This window comes from Bos taurus, chromosome 8 (assembly GCF_002263795.3).
Source record: "Bos taurus isolate L1 Dominette 01449 registration number 42190680 breed Hereford chromosome 8, ARS-UCD2.0, whole genome shotgun sequence".
Taxonomy (NCBI): domain Eukaryota; kingdom Metazoa; phylum Chordata; class Mammalia; order Artiodactyla; family Bovidae; genus Bos; species Bos taurus.
Genome location: NC_037335.1, coordinates 48937353 through 48964931, shown reverse-complemented (window position 1 = coordinate 48964931; position 27579 = coordinate 48937353). Strand labels below are relative to the sequence as shown.

Here is a 27579-nt window from a genome sequence, read left to right as displayed (position 1 = left end):
TAAGACAGTCTTCATTCTAAAGTCTCTTCTAGTATGGCTTTTTAAAATAATTACAAAATAATACTTTAGAGTTATTTTAAATATTGAGCTGATGTATTCCTATAAATAATAAGTTAGCATAGTTCTATTATTTAAAATATCTGATTCTGATTACAAATGGTTAGCTATTCCAAGCCAATGGTGTTTTATTACCAAATTTAGAGAGAAATAGTGCTGTCACCAGCCATCAATCATTTTCCAGTCATATTCAGAACCCTGCCCAGATCCTGGTAGGAAGAAATGATGAGTTAATCTTTCTTTTAATTGTCAAGATACTTGGCTACACATACCATTTGGAATGATTCCAATTTTACTTTTACAAATACCAAGAAAAGTCTCTTGAAGTTGTTATCTTTACCTTAAAGTTCATTGTGATAGAATTGAATTTGTTGTCTGCTGTTTCAGGGTTGCCAATAAGGTAGTCCCAGCTAGTGAACACCTTCCAGCTAAAGTTGAAAGTGTTATCATCACCACCTCCATCATCACCAATATTTTTGGTCATCCTATGCAAACAGGAGGTTTAATCCAGCAGCCAGAATACAAGCAGAAAGGGAGAGATTAGGGAATAGCAAGACATCATAATTTTAGGGATATTGGAGAAGCAGTATCTAAAAGACATATACTTTCAATTAAGTTTGTTCTAATAACCAGAAAAGTTTGTTTTAAAAAAAAATTGGTTTGTTTTAATTTTTTAAACTTCATTTCTAGGCTTTCAAGATTAGAAAACTACTAAGCATTGACGGTTTTAACAATTAATTTATAGGTTATATAAAAATAGTTCTTTATTTGTTTTCCTAAACTGTTTTCTTAGGGTCATATACTGTACTCTGAACCTTTTATGGGACAAGGATCTCTTTAGAAATCTGATGAAAACCAATGGACCCCTACCCAGGGAGAAAATATGTACAGGCTCTAAAACAATTGTACACAATTTTAGTTGGTTTACAGTTGAAAGCCTAGGAATAGATTAACCCAGTTCAGATCAGGAAACTTCTTTATAGGTTTTAAGTCCTCTAAGAATCTCCTCCCAAAGAGTGATTACACTGAATGCATGAAAGTTTTCCATACTCTACAACTCTTGACCAAAAATCAAGATTTTTATACAACTTTAATGCCAAGTGGTTACATATATTCTAATAATATATGTTAAAAAATTTTTTTTTGCTTGGACCATTTAAAATACATTTACTTAAAGGTTTATTTCAGTGCTTAAAAATCTATATCCTACTTACTTCACTTCCTTGTTTCCCCTACCACCATAAATAGCAAAATTAAAATTTTATATGATATATATTACAGAATGGTCCTATAAGGTTTTGGTTTTTTACAGTGCTATGGAATTAAAAAAGAAAGGACAATGAGGACATAAAGATGACATTATAATTTGGCAGACATCTCTCAGGTCATCTGAATTCCACCACTGTTAGTCCTATCTCTTACAGAGGTTTATATATTTCAAATGGGCTCATGTGTTTGAAAAATAACTAAAAATAATTATTACTTACCTCAGTCTACCACTTTACCCTCTGCAAATGGTATTTATGTGTATTATCATATTTGTCCTTCTCAAAAACTTAAAGAGGGGTCAAGGTAGTTGATATTGTTCTCTGTTATAGATGAGGAAGCTGAAGGGTAAAATTATGAAGTGATTTCCTGGATGTAATTCAGAAGTAAACCACAGGGGTGGGTCAAGAGCTTGGGTTTTCTGACTTCACTCTAGTACCCAAGCTAGGACACCATGAGATATGTTGAACCATACAAGACGCCTTTTTGTAGGTCAAAAAGTATTGAAATCAAACATTCCTAATGATTTAACCTAGGGAGAAAATTATTTTTTTTACTAAGATGCCATCATTCCTTTTGTGCATAGTCATTGAGCAAAGGGCAGAGCCTCAGGTAAAACTGACCACTTGACAGATGATTTTGCATGGACCTTTATCACTGGCAAGATTCTATACCTGTAGTCAGCCTCCCGGAGAAGGGAGCTCAAGCTTGACAAGTAAACTGGGAACATCTAGCATGTGAGAATTGTCAAGAAAGGGAGTAGAATGCTAAACACATAAGGAAGGATACTGAAGACAAACTCTACTAACAACACATTTTTATTCAGATGGCCCTGACAGCTATAAAATGTTCCATGTACAGCTCCACCCCTTGGTTGCAGAGAAAAAATAAAGTGTGCATACTTAAACAAAAATTCTTCCTTTTTCAAGGGGGCTATAGTTTTTAACAACTGTATCTCAAGCTATCTCAACATATAATTTGCAAGGACGGAAGGAGTGGAGGAAGAACGAGTGACCAATCATCTTGCTTTGTTAGGGACTGAGTCGTTACCCAGGACAAAAGACTTTTAGTGCTAAAGCCGATGGAGTCCTGGGTCAACAAAGTTAGCCATCCTATCTTAAAATTTCAAAGTACTTTCTTGTATATCTATCTAATATTCCTTCCAATTTCCCCATTGGTGTTGGTTTAGTTGCTAAGTCTTGTCCAACTCTTGTGATCCCATGGACTGTAGCCCACCAGGGTCCTCTGTCCAAGGGATTCTCCAGGCAAGAATACTGGAGTGGTTTGCCATTTCCTTCTCCAGGGGATCTTCCCAATCTTGGGATCAAACCTGGGTCTCCTGCACTGCAGGCAGATTCTTTACTGACTGAGCTACCAGGGAAGCCAATTTCCCCATTAATTAATCAAAACATGTATCTGCTTCCCTTTTATGGATGAGGACTCTGCGATAAACAGTATGAGCAAGAGGACAAAATCCCTCAGTTGCCTGATTGATTTTAAGTACTCAGTTTTAGTTTCACTTGATTTGAGGCATGTATCCCATAAAGCCACTCATGTTTATTCCAAGAATGCATTTGTTTGGCACTGGTGGGGGACAGGGGGAGAGATGATAAAGGATTCTGTGCAATCACTTATATCCCACCAATTGTTTTTCTACTAAGCTCTGCCCCCAGGGCTAGGAGCAGCTAGGAGTCATAAATGGCTTTGGAACTGTCTTGCCATAAAGGCCAATGAACTTAAACCACTTGCCAATCATGTATTGAACAACCAAAGGTCCCCTGCCAGAGGGAGGAACCACAATCAAGCTGGTTTAGGTGGTATAACATGGATGACTTTGAGGGCGAAATGTGGAACTGGTGCCCTGCAAGTATCCTAAATGGTGTCTTTGAGTTAATTCGAAATAGCTTCCATTTCCTGGAAAGCTGCACTAGCTAGTAAGTTTGCCATCAGCAATATATGGTTACTGAGCACTTAAAATGTAACTGGTGTTTCAAAGACTTAGTATCAAAAATAAACAGAGAATATCTCAATAATAATTTTAGATTGATTATATGTTGAAGGAACTGTTTTGATATATAGAGTTAAATAAAATATATTATTAAAATATATATTCTACCTATGTATTTGTTTAGGATAGCTGCCAGAATATTTAAATTACATGTCCCTTGTCTTATATTTCTTTACATAATGCTATTCTAGATGCTTTATACTCATCTGCCAGAAATTATAATAAAGTTACAAATCTATTAATGTACAACTACATAACCATGCATAACTACTTTATGAGGGCTATCATATGGCCTCACTTGCTATCATGCTGGCTTTGTTTGGTTTATCAGTAAGCCTATGAATCATAATCCTAATAAAACAGTTAAATTAGCATATGCTAGCCATGTTCTAAGTGCTTTTACTGTATTAACTCATATTGTCCTCATAGCCATCCTAAGGTGTTATTACACCTCTATCAGAAATAGGAAAGGGTTTCCATGGTAGCTCAGCTGCTAAAGAATCTGCCTGCAATGCAAGAAACCCTGGTTTGATTCCTGGGTTGGGAATATCCCCTGGAGAAGGGATAGGCTACCCACTCCAGTATTCATGGGCTTCCCTGAATACTGGGCTCAAACAGTAAAGAATCTGCCTACATGGTGGGAGACCTGGGTTTGATATCTGGGTTGGAAAGATCCCCTGGAGGAGGGCATGGCAACCTACTCCAGTATTCTTGCCTGGACAAGAATTCATCTCTCCTTGGACAGAGAAGCCTGGCAGGCTACAGTCCATGGAGTCACAAAGAGTCAGACACGACTGAACGACCAAGTCACTAAGCACAGCACAGAAACAGGAAAACAGAGCAGTTGAACAATTTGTCAACGTTCTTTTATAATGGGCTAGAGCTGGTATTTGAATTCATGAAGAATGGCTCCTGCTAACCCACTCCAGTATTCTTGCCTGGAGAATCCCATGGACAGAGGAGCGTGGCAGGCTACTGTCCACAGGATCCTAAGAGTTGGACACAACTTAATGACTAAACCACCACCAGAATGGCTCAAGAGACCACTAGAGTATATAGCCTCTGCAGAGTCACTAAAAGCTGAGGAATTGGACATCCGTAAACATGCTTCCTCAGGGAAAATGGAGACTAAAGGACCAATTTGAAATGACACTCACAAGGCCTGTGTGATGTAACTGATACCCCTGACTTTAATCCTGCCAAATCTAAATGGCTAAAAGACTAGAAATATGTTAGATTTTTTGGAATGAGGTACTATTTTAGCAGGTAGACAGTTATTTTACATACTTAGGCTCTCTGATTACACTTGGACAAGTAGATAGAGATTTTGGATACAGGGTCTCCATTAAGGCCTTTTTCAAGTTCTGAAAGGGCTTAAAAATCTAAATGTGATAGTTTTTCTGGAGGAACCAATAAGTTTGGCAGGGACAGGACACAAAGCATGTTTCAGACTGCTCCAGAGAGCTCCTGCTGAAGAGGACTTGGACCTTCAAGTAAAGGTCTTCCCTGCAATGAAGCAAAAGCTCAGTTTACCTTGTGCATGGTTAAATAAAAGGAAGACTTCATTGAGATGTTTCAACACTTCTGCTAAACTGGTTCAGAAAATTAGCTAAAAGTTGGGTTATTCATAACCCTAAATGACTGTGTGAGGTTTCTGCAGTGTCTTCAAGTGAGGTTTTAACAATATATTTCAAACAAGGGGAAAAAATAAGCTGCAGTTTCATCAGTTCCCCCAATGAAATTCTTTCCCATGCTCTAATAAATCCTCTTCCAAGATAAAATATGATTACACAGTTGATCATGATGATCTCGTTGAGGGCCATTTGTTTGCGCTGTCTTACACAGCTGAAATTTTTCGGATGAGTGATTATTCTGCTTTTTTGTGGGGTTTTTGTGTTGTTTTTTAATGAACAGAGAACAACAGATTCTGCCTATTGAGCTGATCCTGCAAGTCACAAACCTCTCTGCACACTAAAAGAGGGGTCAGCAGCTGTTTTCCTGTCTTGTTTGCAACACTGACTTACACCTTAAAATACAAAAGAGCACAATTTTAAAATATGCTTAACCACAGAATAGGTACACAACCGTCACTCTGACCCAGTGATATGATCAAAGGCTTGCCCTTATTTTCAATCCTTTTGCGTGGGAAATGTAATAGTCTAACATTAGTACAGGTATTAAAACCACATTTTATCTTTTATATACTCTGCATTCTCTAGACATGAAGCAGAAAAAAAAAAATACAATTCCCAGATTAACTTTCCCATTTGATTCCAGCAATCATTGCTTGCTTCCCAGGAGATCAATGAAACTTACGCTTTAAGGACAACCAGAAAACTGTATCCAATGCACATGATCCCCACGAGAAAATAGGAGAGTGGCAGTCTGAAATTCATCCATCCAATTGTTCGTTTATTGTCGTAATAGCCATAAAAGAGGACGGAATATTGAGCCAAGCCCTAAAATCCAAAAACAAAGCCGTTTAACAGATGCTGTGAAGAGCAACTCAAAGAAAAAAGATCGACTTCTAAGAAGAATAACAAAATGACATTAATTCTCAAACTTGGGAGATGGCTCTGACATGAGCCCTATTGTTTTGTTTCATGGAGTGACTGTTTCAGCTGCCACATGGACTGACAGCCTCTTGGTTTACTTGAAATTCAGGGACTTCTAAATAGATCAGATTTTTAACCAAATATAGGCTTGCTCAGCTGTGGAGCCATTACCGTGAAATGCCCATTGATTGAAACATCAAAACACACTTCATGGTGTCATTAGATTTACAATTTTAAGAGCTTGCTTAATATTGGGGGGAAATCTGAAATGTGCTTCCTCAAAGTTTCATGGCAGGTTTCCACTTTCAGTCACCTAAGCCACAGTCAGATTTGTTCTCCATAAGGTACAGAGGCCATGTCTCAGCTCATACTTAGAAAAAACAAGGAGCAGATGAGATGACATTGGAACCAATATATACAACCTTCTATTCATCAAGATTATTATCCCCAAATGAGCATGTTTATTCATACAACTACATGCTCTTTCCCAAAAAGTATCTGCCAGGGTTGGCATCACTGTCTTCCAAAGCCAATTAGGTAACTGCTCTCTGTACATAGAACATGGCATATTTTGATGCTGTTTCCCTTATAATATTCTTCCTCTTTCTCTCCTCTCATTCACTGTGTTCTTCACTCTTAGTTTGGAGGCATTGTTTCTGTATTACTATGCATCTACTTCCCCCTTTTCTCTTCAATTTCATCTCTTTGGCAATAATTTAAAACTTCTATGCTTTGTGAAGTGAGAGGATAATTGCAGTAATAATATCAATCAATAAATTTGACTGAGCAGGGACTTCCCTGGTGGCACAGTGGATAAGAATTGCCTGCCCGTGCAGGGGACATGGATTTGATCCCTGCTCTGGGAAAACTACACATGCCATGGAGCAACTAATCTAGGGGCCAAAACTACTGAGCCTAGAGCTCCCCAGCAAGAGAGGCCACCACAATGAGAAGCCCCCACACCACAACAAAGGCAAAATATAGCCAAAAACAATAAATAAAATAAATAAATCCTTTTTTAAAATAAATAAAAATAAACCTTATTGAGCAGTTAGAGTTTGCTGAATACTTCATCTTACAGAATCCTCACAAGCACCCTCTTGAAGTGGCTCCTGTTAGGGGCAATCATTTTCCTCCAGTTTTGTTACTGTCCACATAGAGAAGACCCATGAGTGCAACACTCCCAGCCTCTCTCCACTGCCTCATACTAGCTCCAGGGAGGAGAACCTCATCTGATAGTAGAGCATGGCTGAGGAATGGGGACAAGCTGGGGCACCACTCTTCCTCCTCCTTTGAGATCACCCTCTGTGTTCTGTCCCTGTGAGGGGTACCCTGTCCTGGTCTAGGACAGCTGGATAAGACAGTCTGTTCTGAAGCTCACTTGCCCATGAAAAGATGCACATTCTTCAATATCCCAGCTTTAACAATGGTAAACGTAACATGTTGACCTCCATCTGTCTGTTTGTCTTATTTCTGGTGAGCTCACAACCTGAGTTGACAACACACGTGGTATTATTTACCATGACTCTCCCCCTGCAAAAAGACACTATAGCTTTATATCTACTTTGCTGATGAAGAAACTGAGTTTTAGAGCAGTTAAGTTACTTGTCCATGTTCACGCAGCTAGTAAGCAACAGTCTGAACCTGAACTGGGTCTAATTTTAAATCTGTATACTTAACCACTGTGCTATACTGCTTCTCCTATGTTCTCTTTTCCTACCAGGTCTTGCATCATACTAATGTCTTATTTATCCAGGAAAACAAAGAAACTGAAGCCCCAGGACCCCTGGATTGATTCAGAGTGGTTCCAGGATCCCTGGACACTCCTTTTGAAAAGATTTCAAAGGGCCTCATCCCCATCCTCGAAGGGCCTCATTCTCACATGTATAAACATTACAAGCTGACTTCTTTTTCTAACTCACAACAACAGTACTGGGATTAAAAGCCACCTTCAAAACAACATAAAAGGAGAAAGGAGATATGTAGCAAACATCTGGTGAGCTTGTTAGGTTAGCACAATAGCTATCAAGGCAGCTAACTCATCTGGCATATGTATTATTCAGTATATGTTCAATGGTGGCACTACATAAATATTAGATCACAACCAAAGTGGGTAAGGTCCCTTTTTTTGGAATCCTGATTATTTCACAAAGGTTTCTTCAGTTGGTCTATTTCTACCTATGCAGTGAAGCATGTAAATGAAAGAGGAGGTACTATTGAAGAACACAATTTTTAAAAGCTTTATCCAGTCCCTCTCAGTAGCATATCGAGGGGTGGTTTTAAAAACACTGAAAGGCTTAAATGAGGATTTCCCCTTCCGTTCCACCCTGTGGGCCCACCACAAGCCATACGTCATTCCCTTTCCCTTAAAACTCCAACAGCAGACATCTGGAAGTGACTAAAATAGCAATGACTCCTAGCCTAGCCAAGGTTCCATTCGGTTTCCATGTCAGCGCACATGGCTTTTCCTGTGGGAACACTCTTCCATCCCCAAATCTGTGACAGAGAAACCACAGTCAGAGCCAAGTTTCAAATGAGCACAGAAAATTCTTGTGCAATTCTGGGTTCCATGCTTGCACATCATCTACTAAGTCTCTAATTTCGGTCTGAATGCTATGCTGCATAGTCTAGTGCATAGTCACCGACACACATCTATGAGAATGTTATGATGTTTTGATGATGTGGTCACAGGTAATCATGTACTTATTTATCTAACTAACTTTTAATGAGCACTTATTTGCTAAATGTTATACGTAGATACCACAAACTCCTTATTGCCAAATTCAGACTTAAATTGAAGAAAGTAGGGAAAACCACTAGACCATTCAGGTATGACCTAAATCCCTTATGATTATACAGTGGGAGCGAGAAATAGATTTAAGGGCCTAGATCTGATAGATAGAGTGCCTGATGAACTATGGAATGAGGTTCGTGACTTTGTACAGGAGACAGGGATCAAGATCATTCCCATAGAAAAGAAATGCAAAAAAGCAAAATGGCTGTCTTAGGAGGCCTTACAAATAGCTGTGAAAAGAAGAGAAGCGAAAAGCAAAGGAAAAAAGGAAAGATATAAACATCTGAATGCAAAGTTCCAAAGAATAGCAAGAAGAGATAAGAAAGCCTTCTTCAGCGATCAATGCAAAGAAATAGAGGAAAACAACAGAATGGGAAAGACTAGGGATCTCTTCAAGAAAATCAGAGATACCAAAGGAACATCTCATGCAAAGATGAGCTCAATAAAGGACAGAAATGGTATGGACCTAACAGAAGCAGAAGATATTAAGAAGAGATGGCAAGAATACACAGAAGAACTGTACAAAAAAGAGCTTCACGACCCAGATAATCACGATGGTGTGATCACTGACCTAGAGCCAGACATCCTGGAATGTGAAGTCAAGTGGGCCTTAGAAAGCATCACTACGAACAAAGCTAGTGGAGGTGACAGAATTCCAGTTGAGCTATTCCAAATCCTGAAAGATGATGCTGTGAAAGTGCTGCACTCAATATGACAGCAAATTTGGAAAACTCAGCAGTGGCCACAGGACTGGAAAAGGTCAGTTTTCATTCTAATCCCAAAGAAAGGCAATGCCAAAGAATGCTCAAACTACTGAACAATTGCACTCATCTCACACGCTAGTAAAGTAATGCTCAAAATTCTCCAAGCCAGGCTTCAGCAATATGTGAACCGTGAACTTCCTGATGTTCAAGCTGGTTTTAGAAAAGGCAGAGGAACCACAGATCAAATTGCCAACATCGCTGGATCATAGAAAAAGCAAGAGAGTTCCAGAAAAACATCTACTTCTGCTTTCTTGACTATGCCAAAGCTTTTGACTGTGTGGATCACAATAAACTGTGGAAACTTCTGAAAGAGATGGGAATACCAGACCACCTGATCTGCCTCTTGAGAAATTTGTATGCAGGTCAGGAAGCAACAGTTAGAACTGGACATGGAACAACAGACTGGTTCCAAATAGGAAAATGAGTACATCAAGGTTGTATATTGTCACCCTGCTTATTTAACTTACATGCAGAGTACATCATGAGAAATGCTGGACTGGAAGAAACACAAGCTGGAATCAAGATTGCCAGGAGAAATATCAATAACCTCAGATATGCAGATGACAGCACCCTTATGGCAGAAAGTGAAGAGGAACTCAAAAGCCTCTTGATGAAAGTGAAAGTGGAGAGTGAAAAAGTTGGCTTAAAGCTCAACATTCAGAAAATGAAGATTATGGCATCCGGTCCCATCACTTCATGGGAAATAGATGGAGAAACAGTGGAAACAGTGTCAGACTTTATTTTTCTGGGCTCCAAAATCACTGCAGATGGTGACTGCAGCCATGAAATTAAAAGATGCTTATTCCTTGGAAGGAAAGTTATGACCAACCTAGATAGCATGTTCAAAAGCAGAGACATTACTTTGCCAACAAAGGTTCGTCTAGTCAAGGCCATGGTTTTTCCTGTGGTCATGTATGGGTGTGAGAGTTGGACTGTGAAGAAGTCTGAGCGCCGAAGAATTGATGCTTTTGAACTGTGGTGTTGGAGAAGACTCTTGAGAGTCCCTTGGACTGCAAGGAGATCCAACCAGTCCATTGTGAAGGAGATCAGCCCTGGGATTTCTTTGGAAGGAATGATGCTAAAGCTGAAACTCCAGTACTTTGGCCACCTCATACGAAGAGTTGACTCATTGGCAAAGACTCTGATGCAGGGAGGGATTGGTGGCAGGAGGAGAAGGGGATGACAGAGGACGAGATGGCTGGATGGCATCACTGACTCGATGGATGTGAGTCTCAGTGCACTCTGGAAGTTGGTGATGGACAGGGAGGCCTGGCGTGCTGCAATTCATGGGGTCACAAAGAGTTGGACACAACTGAGCGACTGATCTGATCTGATATGATACATAGATGGAATGGGAGACTGGATTACATAGACCCTTAAGAAAAGTTTTACATCCAAATCCCTTTTTAACCGTACTGGCTTCTGTAAAGAAAAATCCCATTTGCCTTTTGTGTCATGATCCACAATAACAAAAATATGGAAATTCTAGACCATATGCTCAACACCTATTACACATCTCACTTCATTTGAATGTTCCACAGGAATCTTGACCTTAGTATATTTTAAAAGTTTTCCCAAACATTTTAAAAGCTTTTCCCTCCGACCTCAGGAAATGATCCATCAACCCATGATTACCTCGGCCAGAAACTTGGACATTTTCACTATCTTCCCATGTGTGTACCATAAGATGCATGCAGCCACTCACTAAGCCCTTAGTTTCTGCCTCATTACATATCTGATACTCATCCCTTCTCTGTACACCACCACCATTTATAGGACTCCCTGCCTTCAACTTATGAAAACAAACCTGTACCATATTGACAGAGAGTCTTCTAAAGGGTAACTCTGACCATGTTTCTATCCTAATTCAAAACCATCATGTTCTCCACTGCCTAGTGAATAAAGTCTGAGTCTTCAGCATAATGAATGAGACTGTCCTGCCTGATTATACCCTTTTTTTTCATATGGCATGCTCATCTTCCACCACTCTTATCTCTCCTTACATACCAGCTTGGCGGAATCACTCATAGATATTGAGTGCACAGCACTGTTTATTGCCTCCACACCTTTGTACATACAGATCCCTCTGCTAAGAATACTTACTATTCCCTGTTACTCTCCCCATTTCAGAGCCTAGGTTATTCCTACTATTTCTTTATTTTTTTTTTTTTCTTCCAATTTTATTTTATTTTTAAACTTTACATAATTGTATTAGTTTTGCCAAATATCAAAATGAATCCACCACAGGTATACATGTGTTCCCCATCCCGAACCCTCCTCCCTCCTCCCTCCCCATACCATCCCTCTGGGCCGTCCCAGTGCACCAGCCCCAAGCATCCAGCATCGTGCATCGAACCTGGACTGGCAACTCGTTTCCTACATGATATTTTACATGTTTCATTGCCATTCTCCCAAATCTTCCCACCCTCTCCCTCTCCCACAGAGTCCATAAGACTGTTCTATACATCAGTGTCTCTTTTGCTGTCTCGTACACCGGGTTATTGTTACCATCTTTCTAAATTCCATATATATGCGTTAGTATACTGTATTTATGTTTTTCCTTCTGGCTTACTTCACTCTGTATAATAGGCTCCAGTTTCATCCACCTCATTAGAACTGATTCAAATGTATTCTTTTTAATGGCTGAGTAATACTCCATTGTGTATATGTACCACAGCTTTCTTATCCATTCATCTGCTGATGGACATCTAGGTTGCTTCCATGTCTTGGCTATTATAAACAGTGCTGCGATGAACATTGGGGTACACGTGTCTCTTTCCCTTCTGGTTTCCTCAGTGTGTATGCCCAGCAGTGGGGTTGCTGGATCATAAGGCAGTTCTATTTCCAGTTTTTTAAGGAATCTCCACACTGTTCTCCATAGTGGCTGTACTAGTTTGCATTCCCACCAACAGTGTAAGAGGGTTCCCTTTTCTCCACACCCTCTCCAGCATTTATTTCTTTAAAATTAGGTGAAAAAACCTTTGTAAAGGCTTCACTGATTTCTAGGCCACAGTCAGGTGAATGAGGAAATGAATGATCATTTCTTTCATTTGCACAGAGTGCCACTAGATGAACTTCATCCCATCCCTCCTCTAGCTTTTTACTCACTCCACCCCAGGGAAGATATAGTGGCGTCTCTGATAGATCAATGAAGTAACTTGGCTCGCCTTTCAAATTTAGAATTCAGATGAGAAACAGAGTTACTGTTTACTGGATCCTCTAAGAAAGCCAGTAAACTGAATCTCAGGAAATTCCAACACTGAATCCTCCTTCATTATGCCTCCACTTGCCCAGGACACACATCTGTGAGCTTGAGATTGTCACCTTGTACGGCATTCATTTGTTTGCATGTCCAAAGAGACCATAATGTCCCTGTAGACAAGGAGTATATATCAGCTTTGTATTTCTAGAATCCCACACTCATCTTTGTGGAATGATTAAATGAACAGAGAAATTGCTTCTCGTAGTCATTAGCAATCCTCAGTTAAGTTAAGCTCTTTCAAATTATCATCTAAACTACCCTTTTCTATCATTCTGCTCTCTACTACTCATTTTAATAAAATAGAGTAAATCATTCAAGACAGAAACATGAAAATAATGATCTTATGTTGGGATTAAATGAGTCAAAACACCAAGAAAATATCTGACAAAACTCTTCAATTTTTCCTACTGTTTAATTGCCTAAAACTCATAAATGAGACAATCCGGGTGCTGTAAAATGAGATGCTACATGTGATTTCTTTCCACATAGGAAAAATGATCTTTTGTTTCACAAGAGGAGATTAAAGGGATTATATTATGGGGTTTTGTCATTCTGTATAAATCTGCCCACTACTTCTTTCAAGTCATGAAATGTCAAGTCATACGTGAAAAGTGATGTGTGTAGTTATCTAGACACAGGTTGTACTGGGAACACTTTAGTATTATCTAGTACTTAAATATTATCTTAGTATTTTAAAAGGAGTTTTTGAGGAATAAAAATACCCCCAAAATGTAGAGTAAATATTGAAATGGCTTAGAAAAAATTTAAATCCCCAGGTTTTAAAATCCAATATGAACAGCATACATTTTATTTCAAATATTTAAGATTATCAAATGTAAATAATTTCAAGTACAATATATAAGCAAATAATATCCATAAGTGATATATGATGATGAAATATCGGATAGAGTTTTTACTGAATTGCTTTCAAAAGTTTGTAAACTTAAGTAATCTATTTGTCACAGCTGAAGTTAGACTCATAACTTGGGGTTGCTTGTTTATATTACAGAATATAATTTAATAGGTTGTAAGGTTCTAATCTAACTCAACAACTCAGCCTTTCAGCTGAATTTACCAAGCTCAGCCTACTAGGTTGGTGCCAATATTTAGATATCAGCAAATTCCTCCCAGGTAAACTGAGCTCTTCTTCTTTTTTTTTTTTAAATTTTATTTTATTTTTAAACTTTACAATATTGTATTGGTTTTGCCAAATATTGAAATGAATCCGCTACAGGTATACACGTGTTCCCCATCCTAAACCCTCCTCCCTCCTCCCTCCCCATACCATCCCTCTGGGTCGTCCCAGTGCACCAGCCCCAAGCATCCAGTATCGTGCATCGAACCTGGACTGGTGACTCATTTCATACATGATAGTATACATGTTTCAATGCCATTCTCCCAAATCTTCCCACCCTCTCCCTCTCCCACAGAGTCCATAAGACTGTTCTATACATCAGTGTCTCTTTTGCTGAGCTCTTCTAAACAATCTTAGTCTCTCACCTCTGGACATATTGATAGACTCTCCTTTGGTCTCCTCACGTTAATCTTGCCTTTCTCCAACCTGTTGGTCTTTTCAAAATCCAAGTTTGATAATGTCACTACTCACTCACCACTCAAATTATGTTCAATTACTCTGAGAAAAAGTAAAGTGTTATGGTCTAGATTCTAGATGGTCTAACATGTTTTAATATCCTTTTATCTCTCTAATGATATCTGTCCCTGATGCCCCTTCACACTCTCAGCTTTAGTTTCGCCAGCTTTCTCTCTGTCCTTTAAATAAGGCAGCCCTCTCTCATCACAGGACATTTGCAGATGCTGTTCTCACTGCCTATAATGTCTGTTTTCCCTGGTTCTTCAAAGCCCAATTCAAATGTTATTTTCTCAGAAAAACTCCTGCTCTTATCCACCTCCCTCTCTTAGGCCATAAACCAAGTTTCCTGATACATGTTCTCTTAATACTGTTTAGCTTTCTTTCATAGCACATGGCACAGTTGCAATCACATTTATTTTTATGATTATTTGATTACAGAGATTTTGTTGGTTTTTGTTCAACTTTGCTTAATGCCTGGCACACTACCTGGCACCTGGCAAATCTTCAATAAATGTTCACTTAATTAATGAGAAGACTTGTTTCTGTGACGGTTTCTAAAGAAGAAAACAACGTTTTCATGTATTAGTATTAGTATTAAAAACTAATACTCCTATAGTATTAGTACTCCTATAGAAATGTTTTCATGTATTAGTACTAAAAACTAATACTAATTATTAAACTAATTAGTATTAGTTTTCATGTATTAGTATTAGTTTTCATAGTATTAGGATCATAGGCATCCCAAAGTTTTGCAAAAAGAAAGCTCATCTTTGGTTTGGCAGGTACAGCTTAAAGGAGATACTTAAAAATAGGAGTTGTTGCTGAAGCAAAGAAAGACGATCCCAAGGAATCAGTTCTCCAAATTCAGGATAACAAAAGGATACCAAGAAAGCCAAGAGTAGACCCAGGGATCTTTCCTATTACAGGCTATAAAAGTGTCATAAACAAGTCCTTAAGAAGCCTATGAAGCAAGAAAAAGACCTATGAATGGGAACAGAATTTGATATGCCTCATTTTAAACCATACTGAATGAGCCTGTTGAATCAGAAGACCTGCATTGGACATTGAGGAAGTGAAGCAAATGTGGGAGCCAGGGGTGAACAGCCCTTAGATGCTGCCAATCCCAGCACCATATGCCCGAGCGGCACCTGCCTCTGTTCAGTGCAGCCTTTATAGGAGTCGCATCATGTACACAGGTGAGAGGATGCTCACCCCTTCCAACCTTAGGATCTCCATTCCAGGGAAGAGCCATATCTCTGGATGGATTTGGAAATCTACAGGAGGCTTAGCAGCCTGGCATGGGGTACTACTTTTGCCCTCACTGGGGAATTATTTATGTTCTAGGAGTTCAGGGTCTGCTGAGTCAGCTTTGAGCTAGGCTGAGACAATAGCTTTGGCTAAGGGGCCATGCCTTGAAACTTGTTGAAACTAAGTAATCCCAATATGGGCTTCCTTGGTGGCTCAGTGGATAAATAAGAGACTGCCTGCAATGCAGGAGACACAGGCTCAATCCCTGGGTTGAGAAGATCCTCTGGAGAAGGAAATGGCAACCCACTCCAGTATTCTTGCCTGGGAAATCCCAGGACAGAAGAGTCTGGGGGGCTACTCCCCATGGGGGTCTCAAGAGTAGACACCATCAACAACAATATAGCAGCTGCTCAGACCCTCTTCAAAAGACAGTGACATGGGTAAAGGGAGGCAAAAAATACAAACTTCCAGTTATAAAATAGGGAAGTCATGGGGATATAACATACAGCATGGTGACTGTAGTTAATAATACTGTATGCATACCTGAACATTGCTAAAAGAATCATGGACAAAGCTGCCTACCATTTCAGTAAACAGAGGACATGGCAGCCATCAAGCCATTTGCTGCTGCAGGTACCCTCAACCATACACTTTTAAGACAATTCAGGAGAGAAAAATAGGATACCAGTCCTAGATAGTTAAGAACCATATAGTTAAGAAATGAATCATTTCAATGAAACCAGACTCTTGCATCTTCCTCACACAAACAAATGCACTAAAATTATTAACTTGAGAGGTTTGTACTTTTGTGACTAGCAGCAATCCTTTTATGTTCCACTATATGGGCTACGTTTTGTTTTTGTTCTTTCCCAGCAAAGATTCCTATATATCCTGACTCTTCCCTTACCTCGTTGGAACAATCCCCAGAGCAATCTGAGAGACTGCCACCCCAGGCTATGAATCTCAGTAAAGCCACCGAATAAAGCATAATTTTAAACTTTTAGGTTATGCATTGTTTTCAGCAGACAGAGCGAATCTTGAAATTTCTCATCACAAGAAAAACAAATTCAGTAACTATGTTATGTACAGTAAAAGTCATTACTAGACTTATTGTGGTAACCATTGCAACATATATAAAAATACTAAATCATGATGCTATATACCTTAAAACGAATATAATGTTTTAGTCAATTTTACCTCAATTTTAAAAAGGGGAGCTCTCTAAAAACAAAGATACATTTGAACTACTGAAACATTTCTAAAGAAAGAATGCATCATTCCATATGTGAATCACAAAAATATCTCTTCTAAATGTGGCTGGTACAGTAAGAGATGAAGGAACTTCAAGAACTGAGACTGTCTGAGAGAGGATGCCCTGGCTTTAGAGGATCACTACTTAAAAGAAACATTGATGCCAATAAAACAAGGGCCTGAACTGCTGTTTATTAACATTTAGACTGTTTGTGACAGTCTCCTTTGAGGATAGACCTCAAAAATGAGATGTGGCAAAAGTGGGCAGAAGGCATAGGCTTGGGATGATATGTTAGAATAAAACAAACAATTTTACATTGTCAGCCACATTTTAGTTTGAATTTCAATACCTTCTTTAATTATCTGTGCCGTCTTTGGGAAACCCAGTGAACCTCCCTGAGTCCCAATCTCCTCAAATATAAAAAGATTATTGATCTTCATCTTGAAGCATTGTTATATAAAGATAAAATTTAATGTATGTGCCTGTTTAATACATAATGGGTATAAACTCTCCTCTTCTCACCACATCTCCCTATCTGTGATGACCAGGGGAAAAGGGAAGACAAAGTTTGACTCACCGTTTGTCTCCATCCACAATGTATAAAATGCCCTCAAGCTGGAAAGCTAAATGCATTTCCCTTTACTCACAGCTCAAATCTTTACCCACATGATCTCACTGTCTGATAACAGCTCAAGCTCATTCCAAATTCCACCTCAGTTGCTCCCTGTCTCTCTCACAAGAATATCAAAGCTCTATAGTCTCTTCATCATTCCTACATCATTCTTGTATCTCCAAATATCATGCCAACGAAGACAGCCTCTTACTGACTTAAATCTGTTCTTCTAATTCTATTGCTTCAAATAATACTATTTCTGTCAATTTGATTCATAATATCCATATTATACCACCTTTCTATTTCTTACTATTTTAATAAAATATACTTTTCTCTTACCCAGTAAGACCCACAACAGGGTATATAATAAAAATAAATTAAAAATATGGTGCTTTGTAAATGGTGACTTTGAGAATCCATAAGACTGGCTGGCCTTGCATATATCAAATGGTACTCAACTGCTATTAATTAAAGGGAATTTGGATGAGCTCCAAAGGGATACTTCTGAGTGAGGAGGGGGAGTGTCCAGAGAGACATTACAAGGTTCTAACATAAACTCAACAGAGAAGCAGCTCCCCACAAACTTGCCACCTCCACCCTGAAAATTTTCTGATCCTTCTCGACTTATAGGATCTTATACCACAAGAGGTCATGCTTGCATCTATTTTACAGTGTTCTGTAAGTTGATTGTGCTTTTCTGTATCTGTGTCTATATGATACTGCTTAACTAATCTGATATATTAACATTCTTAAATGAAGGGAAAAAATCTCATGTTCTGATTGGACCATTTAGGCACCAGTCATCTCTACCCTGGGCCTAAAACTTTTTCTCCTGGCATCTCTGGGCTCTTTGGAAGTACAGAATTCTGGGTTTCCAGGGACCTCAAGGATATCTGGCCAAAGGTTTCTGCCATGGTACTATGATAGATGAAATAGTGGGCTGTCGAGTTAGATCACTTGATAATACAGAGAGGGCACCTCTATGAGGTAACTGTTCAGAGCAGCAAGTAAAGAATTCAGGCAAGGTTAAATATTGAACCTTTCTACTTGAGAAGCTAATTTAGAATTGCATGTTTATTACAAAAGGTGGAAAAGGGATCCAACCACTCAACTCCTTTTCCCCTTGCAAGATACAGCATTAAATGGAGTCAGTTTTTGTTCCAGAAACTGTCAATGAGAAGGATGTTAGAAATTATGACAAAAAACTGACTGATGTGATATAGGACAGAGAAAGAACACTAGATTAAGAGGGTTTTATTAGCCATAAGACCTCAAACATGCTTCTATGACTCAATGTTTCCCTAACTTTATAATGTGAGACATGGGATAGAAAGTCTGTATGAGATTAAAATTCTCATTACTCTCTTAAGTCTCTTATTTGTGATATGTCAAACAATTGAGTGATCATGGTCCTCAGAAAAAAATTAAGAAAGAAATAAGTGCATACCATTACTTTAATGACTTTTTTTCTTGACCTTTCAATAATCTCTCATGGCCTTAGAATAATTTCTAGGTTGGCCTAAGTGAATATTATAGGATCTTCCTGTTTCCATCTTCCTCTAGCCACAGTAAATAGTATTCCACCAAACTGGGAACTTCCTTAGTGGTCCAGTGGCTGAGACTCTGTGATCCCAGTGCAGAGGGCATGGGTTCAGTCCCTGGTCAGAGAGCTAGATCTCACATACTGCAATGAAAAGACGCTGCATGCCACAACTAAGATCTGGTGCACAATCAAAAAAGAATATTTCACCAAACTGAACAGGAGAAAGCTGTTGAGGGCAGTAATAAAAATCTTAGAAAGCATACTCATTGCCCAAACCTTTCCTCTAGTCTCCTGTGTTCATCTCCTAGACTCTCTAGTCCACTCCTTAGCAACTCTCCCAGCGCCACCTTCCTCTTTGTCTTTCTCAGTTAATTAATACCTCTAAAATCTCAAACAGACATTGTTTGCAAAATGGACATTGTTTCATTTCAGTTACTTGACAAATTTGTAAGTGTAGAAACTTCAAAAATATGTGTTTAAAAGTCAAAACACCTTTTATTCATACTTTTAGTTCTTCCTTTCCCTGATATGACTAAAACATCAGAAAATGCCAGTAATATTATTAGTTCTTGGTCTTATTAACCAGACCGGAAGCTTATTATGTTACTAATCAGAGGAGAGAATGAGAAATAAAAATAGCATGGGGGATGCATAGTAATAAATTAATTGAAATGTAAATGAGGGGGGAGGAGAGAGAGGGAGAAATGGAAGAAGTAGAAGTAATAGAAAGAAGAAATAAAAGAAAAGAAGTCAAATCTAACTCAAAGGCCATATCTTCTCTGAAACCCAGGCATGCAAGCAAAATAAACAACCTGCTTCCCCAGGGCTCCCCGGTATTTTTTTCTCCTTCATTTTACTAAGTGCAGAACATATTGTATACTAGTTGCCTGTGTAAGAGCTTTCTTCTACTGTCATAGTTACCTTGAGGTCAAGAACCATGTCACATTCATCTTTGTAAAACCAGGGCATGTTTATATTTAATAAACATTGAATTTAAGTGAAAATTCCAACTGACAGGTGTGAATTAAAATTACAAAGGCCACAAAGTTGAGGCTGTCACTCTGCTTGTGCTTATTCTATAGCTGCCTTGTTGAGTCAGAGGCTGGGAACGTTTCCTAAAGTTTATATTTGCTGGTACTGCTCACATCAATTAAATTCTTTGGTTCTTATTTCAACGCTCTACAAATCCTCCCCCTTGCTCAGGATTCCCAGGAAACAAGATTCATTAAGTCTCTACTGGTTGAGTATTATGTCAAGGGCTTCAACGAAGATGCAGCAGATGTTATCCTTTCTTTAGGAAACTCAAAATTTAGAGAGGTTGAGGGTAGAATTCAAAACATCTGTGAAATATGCATATTAATAGTATAAGTATGAAGACCACTATTTTTCTCTCCTTCCTTCATTCCCTACTTTACATAAAATTTTATTCTCATTTGCTACCCTTCAAAGATTCCTGAAGTATTAATTCCCCAATCTCCATCTACTTTCTGATCCTATACACTTCAGAACATCTCTAATCTGGCCACTACACATTTAAGAAGAATGTGTAGAATTGAATCATTGTCACAGACTTGAATCATGCTCCAAAATGATTTTTCAATAGGCAAAAACGAATCCCTGCCATAATAATCCCCACCCAAGGGAGCTCAAAATGTAATATACTCATTTTAGTGCTATGATTGAATAATGCTCATTTGGGTATAACAATCGAGTGATAATCATTTTCATTTTATATAACAGTTAGAATTTGGTATTGTTTAGTATTTACTATCTAGTTTTATTTAGTATTGACTCTTCAATAATGCTAAATAGACATGTGTAAGAGGGGAAGACGCTAATACAAAATATCAAAACCTGAGGAATACAACAAGATTTTCCAAAAAGCACATTTGCAAACTCTTGCTTTGTCCTTTTCCAAACAGTGACAATAATATTTACATGAGGAAAACTAAGATCATGGCATCCAGTCCCATCACTTAATGGCAAATACATGGGGAAACAATGGAAACAGTGAGAGACTATTTGAGGGGGTGGGGGGGCTCCAAAATCACTGCAGATGGTGACTGCAGCCACGAAATTAAAAGACACTTGCTCCTTGGAAGGAAAGTTATGACCAACCTAGACAGCATATTAAAAAGCAGAGACATTACTTTGCCAACAAAGGTCCATCTAGTCAAAGCTATGGTTTTTCCAGTAGTCATGTATGGATGTGAGAGTCAGATCATAAAGAAAGCTGAGCGCTGAAGAATTGATGCTTTTGAACTGTGGTGTTGGAGAAGACTCTTGAGAGTCCCTGGAACTGCAAGGAAATCCAACCAGTCCATCCTAAAGGAAATCAGTCTTGAATATTCACTGGAAGGAATGATGCTGAAGCTGAAACTCCAATACTTTGGCCACCTGATGCAAAGAGCTGACTCATTTGAAAAGACCCTGATGCTGGTAAAGATTGAACGCAGGAGGAGAAGGAGACAACAGAGGACAAGATGGTTGGATGGCATCACTGACTCGATGGAAATGAGTTTGAGCAAGCTTCAGGAGTTGGTGATGGACAGGGAAGCCTGGCGTGCTGCAGTCCAGGGGTTAAAAAGAGTCGGACATGACTGAGTGACTGAACTGAATGTTCATTCAATAATCTATATTCCCATTTAATCATCTTATCATATTCCTAAACTCCATTTACTTTTCCTTCCTTTTTCTTTTTTTTTTTTTTAAAAGGTCAGAGCCCTCTCTCTTAAGACCTTTATTCAGTTACAGAAGAGGGGCCATGGAATTACAGAATATGGAAAAATCTGTCATCACACAGCTATGTGGAAATACTTACATTGAAGTCATACAGGACACCAAAGTTGGCTGCTGATGCCTCCTCAGCCCTGGGAACCGTTTTCCTAGGTAAACTGCCATATGGCAAACCCCAGAGGTACTACATGGAAAAACAAAGAAAGCAGTTGACAATTGGAAACAAAGTCTGAGCCACACATGTGATCACAAATGGTTTTGGTTAGAACTCTTCTGAAACTTTTTCATGGGGACTCTGTGGGTCTCCATGTGGGGTCCCCTTTTCTGGGAACTGACTACTAAATCCAGAGTTAAGAACAAAGGACCCTGCATTCTGACTTCAGCAGACCACCAGCAACCTAACCAACCACTTTTCCCAGAGGCTTGCTGAGAGCCCTACTACCCACCACCACTGCCATACTAGTCTCATTTAGGAGGTCAGGAAAGGAGAGAGGTGGCCTTTGGGGGACAATAGTTTTCAAAGAAAAACATACTACCCACATAGTCAGATGGGAATACCCCTCAGGGCTGGGGGTGGAGGAGAATCTCTCTTTCATGTCAAGGAAGAGAAGAACAAGGAGATCACTCATACAATTAGAGGGTGTCAACTAGCAGGGGCTTCCCTGGTGGCTCAGATGGTAAGGAATCTGTCTGCAATGCAGACCTGGCTTCAATCCCTGGGTTGGGAAGATCCCCTGGAGAAGGGAGTAGCTACCCACTCCAGTTTTCTTGCCTGGAAAATCTCACGGACAGAGGATCCTGGTGGGATACAGTCCACAGGGTCACAAAGAGTCACACGACTGAGCAACTAACACTTTCACTTTTTAACTAGGAGGGAAGACTGCACCCTGACTGTGATGTCGGCTTCATCACTGATTCAGGTTTACTGCCCAGACCTTGTGCTACCAGATTAGAAGACATGTGATTAGGGGTGGAAGAAGTCAGTGATGGAGCAGAGTAGGGAAAAAACTACCCCTCTAGCCCCAGCATAGGCATGAAGTTGGCCAAGCAGATGCTGCTTCTTGTGCAACATGAAAACATCCCTTCTCTGGGGCTGTGGCCGGAGGAGGAGGAAGAACGTGGGTGGAAACCTAGGTGCATAGATTGACTGGGCAACGGCTGCGAATCAGCCCCTGCTCCTTCTCTCCACCCAAACTGCACAGCTTCCACGGCAGTTCTTCTGGCTTCCTTAGACAGAACAGAACAGAGGGTGGGTTCTATTCATGCTCTTTTTCCCCAGAGTTGGAGGCCACAGAAAACAGAGAAGATTAGGGTCTCCTGTTTGCACAGGGAGCAGGAACTTAGGGCAAAAGGGCAAATGCATCGGAGGAATGCTGAGTAAGGCTGCTGGGTGGAGGCCCCTGAAAAATCCAGCATTGCAGCCAGGAGGCAACCAGTCCTGCCCTCTGTTGATTCTGTAAAGTCAGCAATCAGCAAGCCCATCCTCTTCTGTTTGTTTGCTGGAGTTGATAATCAATGCCCAGAAAACAGGATGCCCCTCAATATCTAACACAACCTGGAAAAAAGCATCCAAAACCAATATGCTTCCTAGTTCTGGGAACACATCGAATTGAACACATATTGGCTTCCTGCACTACATATGAGTGCTCAGTGCTCAGTCACTCAGTCATGTCCTATCCTTTACAGCCCCATGGACTGTAGCCTGCCAGGCTCCTCTGCCCATGGAATTTTCCATGAAAAATACTGGAGTAGGTTGCCATTTCCTTCTCCAGAAGATCTTCCCAACCCAGGAGCATCCTACAATTTTCTACGGTTGGAATGAATTAGCAATAACCTTTCATTCCTCCACATGGAGGCAGCATGGTGTAGGGGGAAAGAGTAAACGCAGCTGATAAGATTCCGTGTATACCCTGCATCTGACACGGAGAAGGGTCATAGTAACTGGTGATAGAGTTTCAGGTTTCCTTAGAGAAGAGCAAAAACAAAGTTGGGGTTAACTCAAAATAGGTGAAGTACATTCTGCTGCATTGCTTAAAGTTTTTGCTTAGGAGTTGTACTATACTTATGACCTCAGACATCTTAGGACTTTTGATCTAAGTCCACCATCTTTCACGAGCCAGATAGTCATATAACCCCCCAAATTATCTCAAAGATTATAAAACTAGCAAAACAGGGTGCAAAAGCTTGTTACACAAGATGAACGCTCATTCCAGATAAGCTTAAAAAAAAAAAAAAATCTCTTCACTCTGTGATATCAGCTAAGTCCAATGACCATTATGTGACTCAGATTCCACATTTTTAAAATGGAGAAAGAAAACTCGACTTTATTCTACTTTATAAATTTGTTGTGAGACTCAGTAAAAGAAGTGAAAGTACTTTGCACATTAAAAGCTGAAACTCATTAAGCATATAAGACACTAGTATTATTCTTGTGGGGTGGTGGCTTGATGCAAAAGCTGGCTCTGATTTGAAACCACAGGGATAAAAAGTCACTCAAAACAATTAGTTTTGGCTGTTGCCAATGGTGTATTGAACAAATTGGCTTTTGAAATACTGATATCTGGAAAGATCCTTTGTAGGTTAAGTAAAGCCTAACCCAACATGTATGGTAAGCATCCAAAGAAGTCAGAGTCATTTAACTTCTTACAATTAAATACACAACCTCAGTCTTGTTTCTTGGTCTTAGTTAATTGGTCTTAGTACAGCCTTGATGTACTCCTTTTCCTATTTGGAACCAGTCTGTCGTTCCATGTCCAGTTCTAACTGTTGCTTCCTGACCTGCATACAGGTTTCTCAAAAGCAGATCAGGTGGTCTGATATTCCCATCTCTTTCAGAATTTTCCACGGTTTATTGTGATCCACACAGTCAAAGGCTTTGGCATAGTCAATAAAGCAGAAGTAGACATTTTTCTGGAACTCTCTTGCTTTTTCTATGATCCAGCGGATGTTGGCAATTTGATCTCTAGTTCCTCTGCCTTTGCTAAAACCAGCTTGAACATCTGGAAGTTCATGGTTCACGAATTGCTGAAGCCTGGCTTGGAGAATTCTTAGCATTACTTTATTAGCATGTGAAATGAGTGCAATTGTGCGGTAGTTTGAGCATTCTTTGGCATTGCCTTTCTTTGGGATTGGAATGAAAACTGACCTTTTCCAGTCCTTTGGCCACTGCTGAGTTTTCCAAATTTGCTGGCATATTGAGTGCAGCACTTTCACAGCATCATCTTTTAGGATTTGAAATAGCTCCACTGGAATTCTATCACCTCCACTAGCTTTGTTCGTAGTGATGCTCCCTAAGGCCCACTTGACTTCACATTCCAGGATGTCTGGCTCTAGGTGAGTGATCACATCATTGTGATTATCTGGGTCATGAAGATCTTTTTTGTACAGTTCTTCTGTGTATTCTTGCCACCTCTTCTTAATATCTTCTGCTTCTGTTAGGTCCCTACCATTTCTGTCCTTTATTTAGCCCATCTTTGCATGAAATGTTCCCTTGGTGTCTCTAATTTTCTTGAAGAGATCTCTAGACTTTCCCATTCTATTGTTTTCCTCTATTTCTTTGCATTGATCGCTGAGGAAGGCTTTCTTATCTCTTTCTCTCTTTGGAAATCTCTCTTATCTCTTATCTTTCTCTTTGGAACTCTGCATTCAGATGCTTATATCTTTCCTTTTCTCCTCTGCTTTTTGCAAAGTTGCATTAAATAGTATCTTTTTCAAAGCTAACTTGGCAAAATAAATACATGCAACTCACAAGATGTCAAAGTCTTTCTCTTGAGTAATTAATATTTGGGCATAGGGACCACCTTATGAATCTGATAGAATCTGTGAAACTTTCCACAGATAAATGTACATTTAAACAGGCACACACATTTTATTTATTATTTCAGGAGGCCACATACTCTTCAGAGAAGAATTAGGACCTTTGGTTGATGGACACCATTTTGAAGATTAATTTGTTACAAATACTATTACTCTAACAGCATAGGTAGCTAGATAGGCATTCTGCTCTTAAAGAGTGGAGTTTTTTTAGTAGAGTGCTTGCATAAGAAGCTTGTTACAGCATGTTTTATAAACTAGAAGTCAGAATCTTACCTCTGGCAACATGATAAGGCTGAATGTCAGGATAAAGAGAACCATGTTTACTCCATACATCCATCTCAAAAAGAGGAAGTATGAAGCCACTGATGAACCAAACTGACCTATTAAAAAGAAAATAAAAGTTTGAGAGGGGGCAAAACAAGACAAAAGCCAAGTCTTGGTGTCTTCCAAATTGAGTCATCTCATTGCATCATTGCAACACATTGATTTTTTTTTCACTTTTACAGGCTCTAGCATTTTTTTTTTCCATCCAGAAAGAGAAAATGTTAACATGATAAAAGTAGATGTGCATTCTGCACAATTACTACATCTTTAGAGTCCATCTTCCTGCCTTTTGCTCAGCAGCCAGAGTTGCCATTTGAAGAGTTCATTTTATTCTTTGAGTTAACACAGTTAAGTGAGAAAATCTATATAAACTGGTTATGTTATTGAGCCCAAGCTCGTACTTCTCACCACACAACAGGCCAATAAACCAAGAGATGAGTTGTTGGTAATGACTTTATTCAGAAAGCCAGCAAACCAAGAAGATGGTGAAGTTATGCCCCCAAAGAACTATCTGGCCTGGTTTAGAAGTTAGGTTTCCTTTATACTAAAAGCAGAGGGAAAAAAGTCAAACACTTCCTAATTCCAGCTAGCTTCCAGAGGGAATGTGTTAATTTCTTCCTTCCTTTAGTCATTCATAGGTAGACCTGATGAGAATGTTCCTCATGAGCTAAACAGAGATATTTTAGCTTAATGCTCATTACCTGGAAGGCAGGATTCCCAGAAACAGGCCATTATGTATAATTTAAACTTACAGGCAACGTCCCTTTAGTGGTTAACATAACAGAACACAAAAATTCCTCCCTATTACAGTTACTACAATGCCTGGCCAGTGGTTAGCTATCATTATAATTACTGTGCTTCTTCCTCTTTTTTCCTCAAGCAACAATATTCTTTCCATAGTTTACCACATCTTTTATGGAGAGGAGCCTGGCAGGCCACAGTCCATGATGTCACAAAGAGTTGGACATAACTGAGTGACGAACACACACACATCCTATAGACCATTCCGTGCTGTTCTGAGCAGATGGGGCATTTCATAGATAGTGTAGAAGCTGAAGTCCATTCATTCATTTTTCACATGTTTACCTTCTGTCAGGAATTATCTTAGATGTGAAACATAATATCAGAGACAGGATTGCTGCCCTAATACAAATTATATTTTATTGAGGTGTGGAAATAAGAAATATGCAATAATTTAAAAAGACATAAAGAAGTATACATCCATCATAATATATACTACATTACATTATGATCATAAATTTATGAAAGTATATATAATAATTTATCCAGATCAGTCCTAGAGGGAAGAAGGTAAAATATTGAGAGGGGTTGCTTTATGGGTTTGTAGAGGAAGGTATGACTCTCATGTGAGCTTGGCCTCATCTTAGTAAGCAGAGGCTGAAATGAAAGAAGGTAACATTTGAGCAGAGATCTGAAGTTGAAGGAACAGGCAGCAGTGTCCAGAGCTGGGGAAGAGCAGCTCAAGCAGAGGAAAATGCAGGGACAAATATCATGAGGGAAGCCAGAGCCCAGGACAATTGAGGAACAAACCTAAAGGCTTCCGGTTGGAGTACAGTGAAAAAAGGAAAATGGAGATGGATGCAGATGAAGAAACCAAATGACAGTGGGTGTAGGGCCTCTTAAGGAAAGGTAAAAAGTGAGCGTTTTATTTTAAATGTGACGAAAAGTCATTGACAAGTGTTAAGCAGTGGGGGTGGTCAGGGAGACTTCACATTTTAACACTCACTTC

At 39.3% G+C, this 27579-nt stretch overlaps 1 protein-coding gene across 1 annotated transcript in view; it reads right to left on the bottom strand.

Moving 5' to 3' along the window:
* Positions 1-27579, bottom strand: part of TMC1 (transmembrane channel like 1) — a 115975-nt gene that overhangs the window by 41548 nt on the left and 46848 nt on the right. Inside the window, exons 8-11 of the mRNA XM_024996018.1 lie at positions 25779-25885; positions 21775-21873; positions 5648-5790; positions 398-542 (exon numbers count right to left, since the gene is read on the bottom strand). Of these exons, the coding sequence (XP_024851786.1) occupies positions 398-542; positions 5648-5790; positions 21775-21873; positions 25779-25885 (494 nt within the window). The remainder of the gene's footprint in view (positions 1-397; positions 543-5647; positions 5791-21774; positions 21874-25778; positions 25886-27579) is intronic.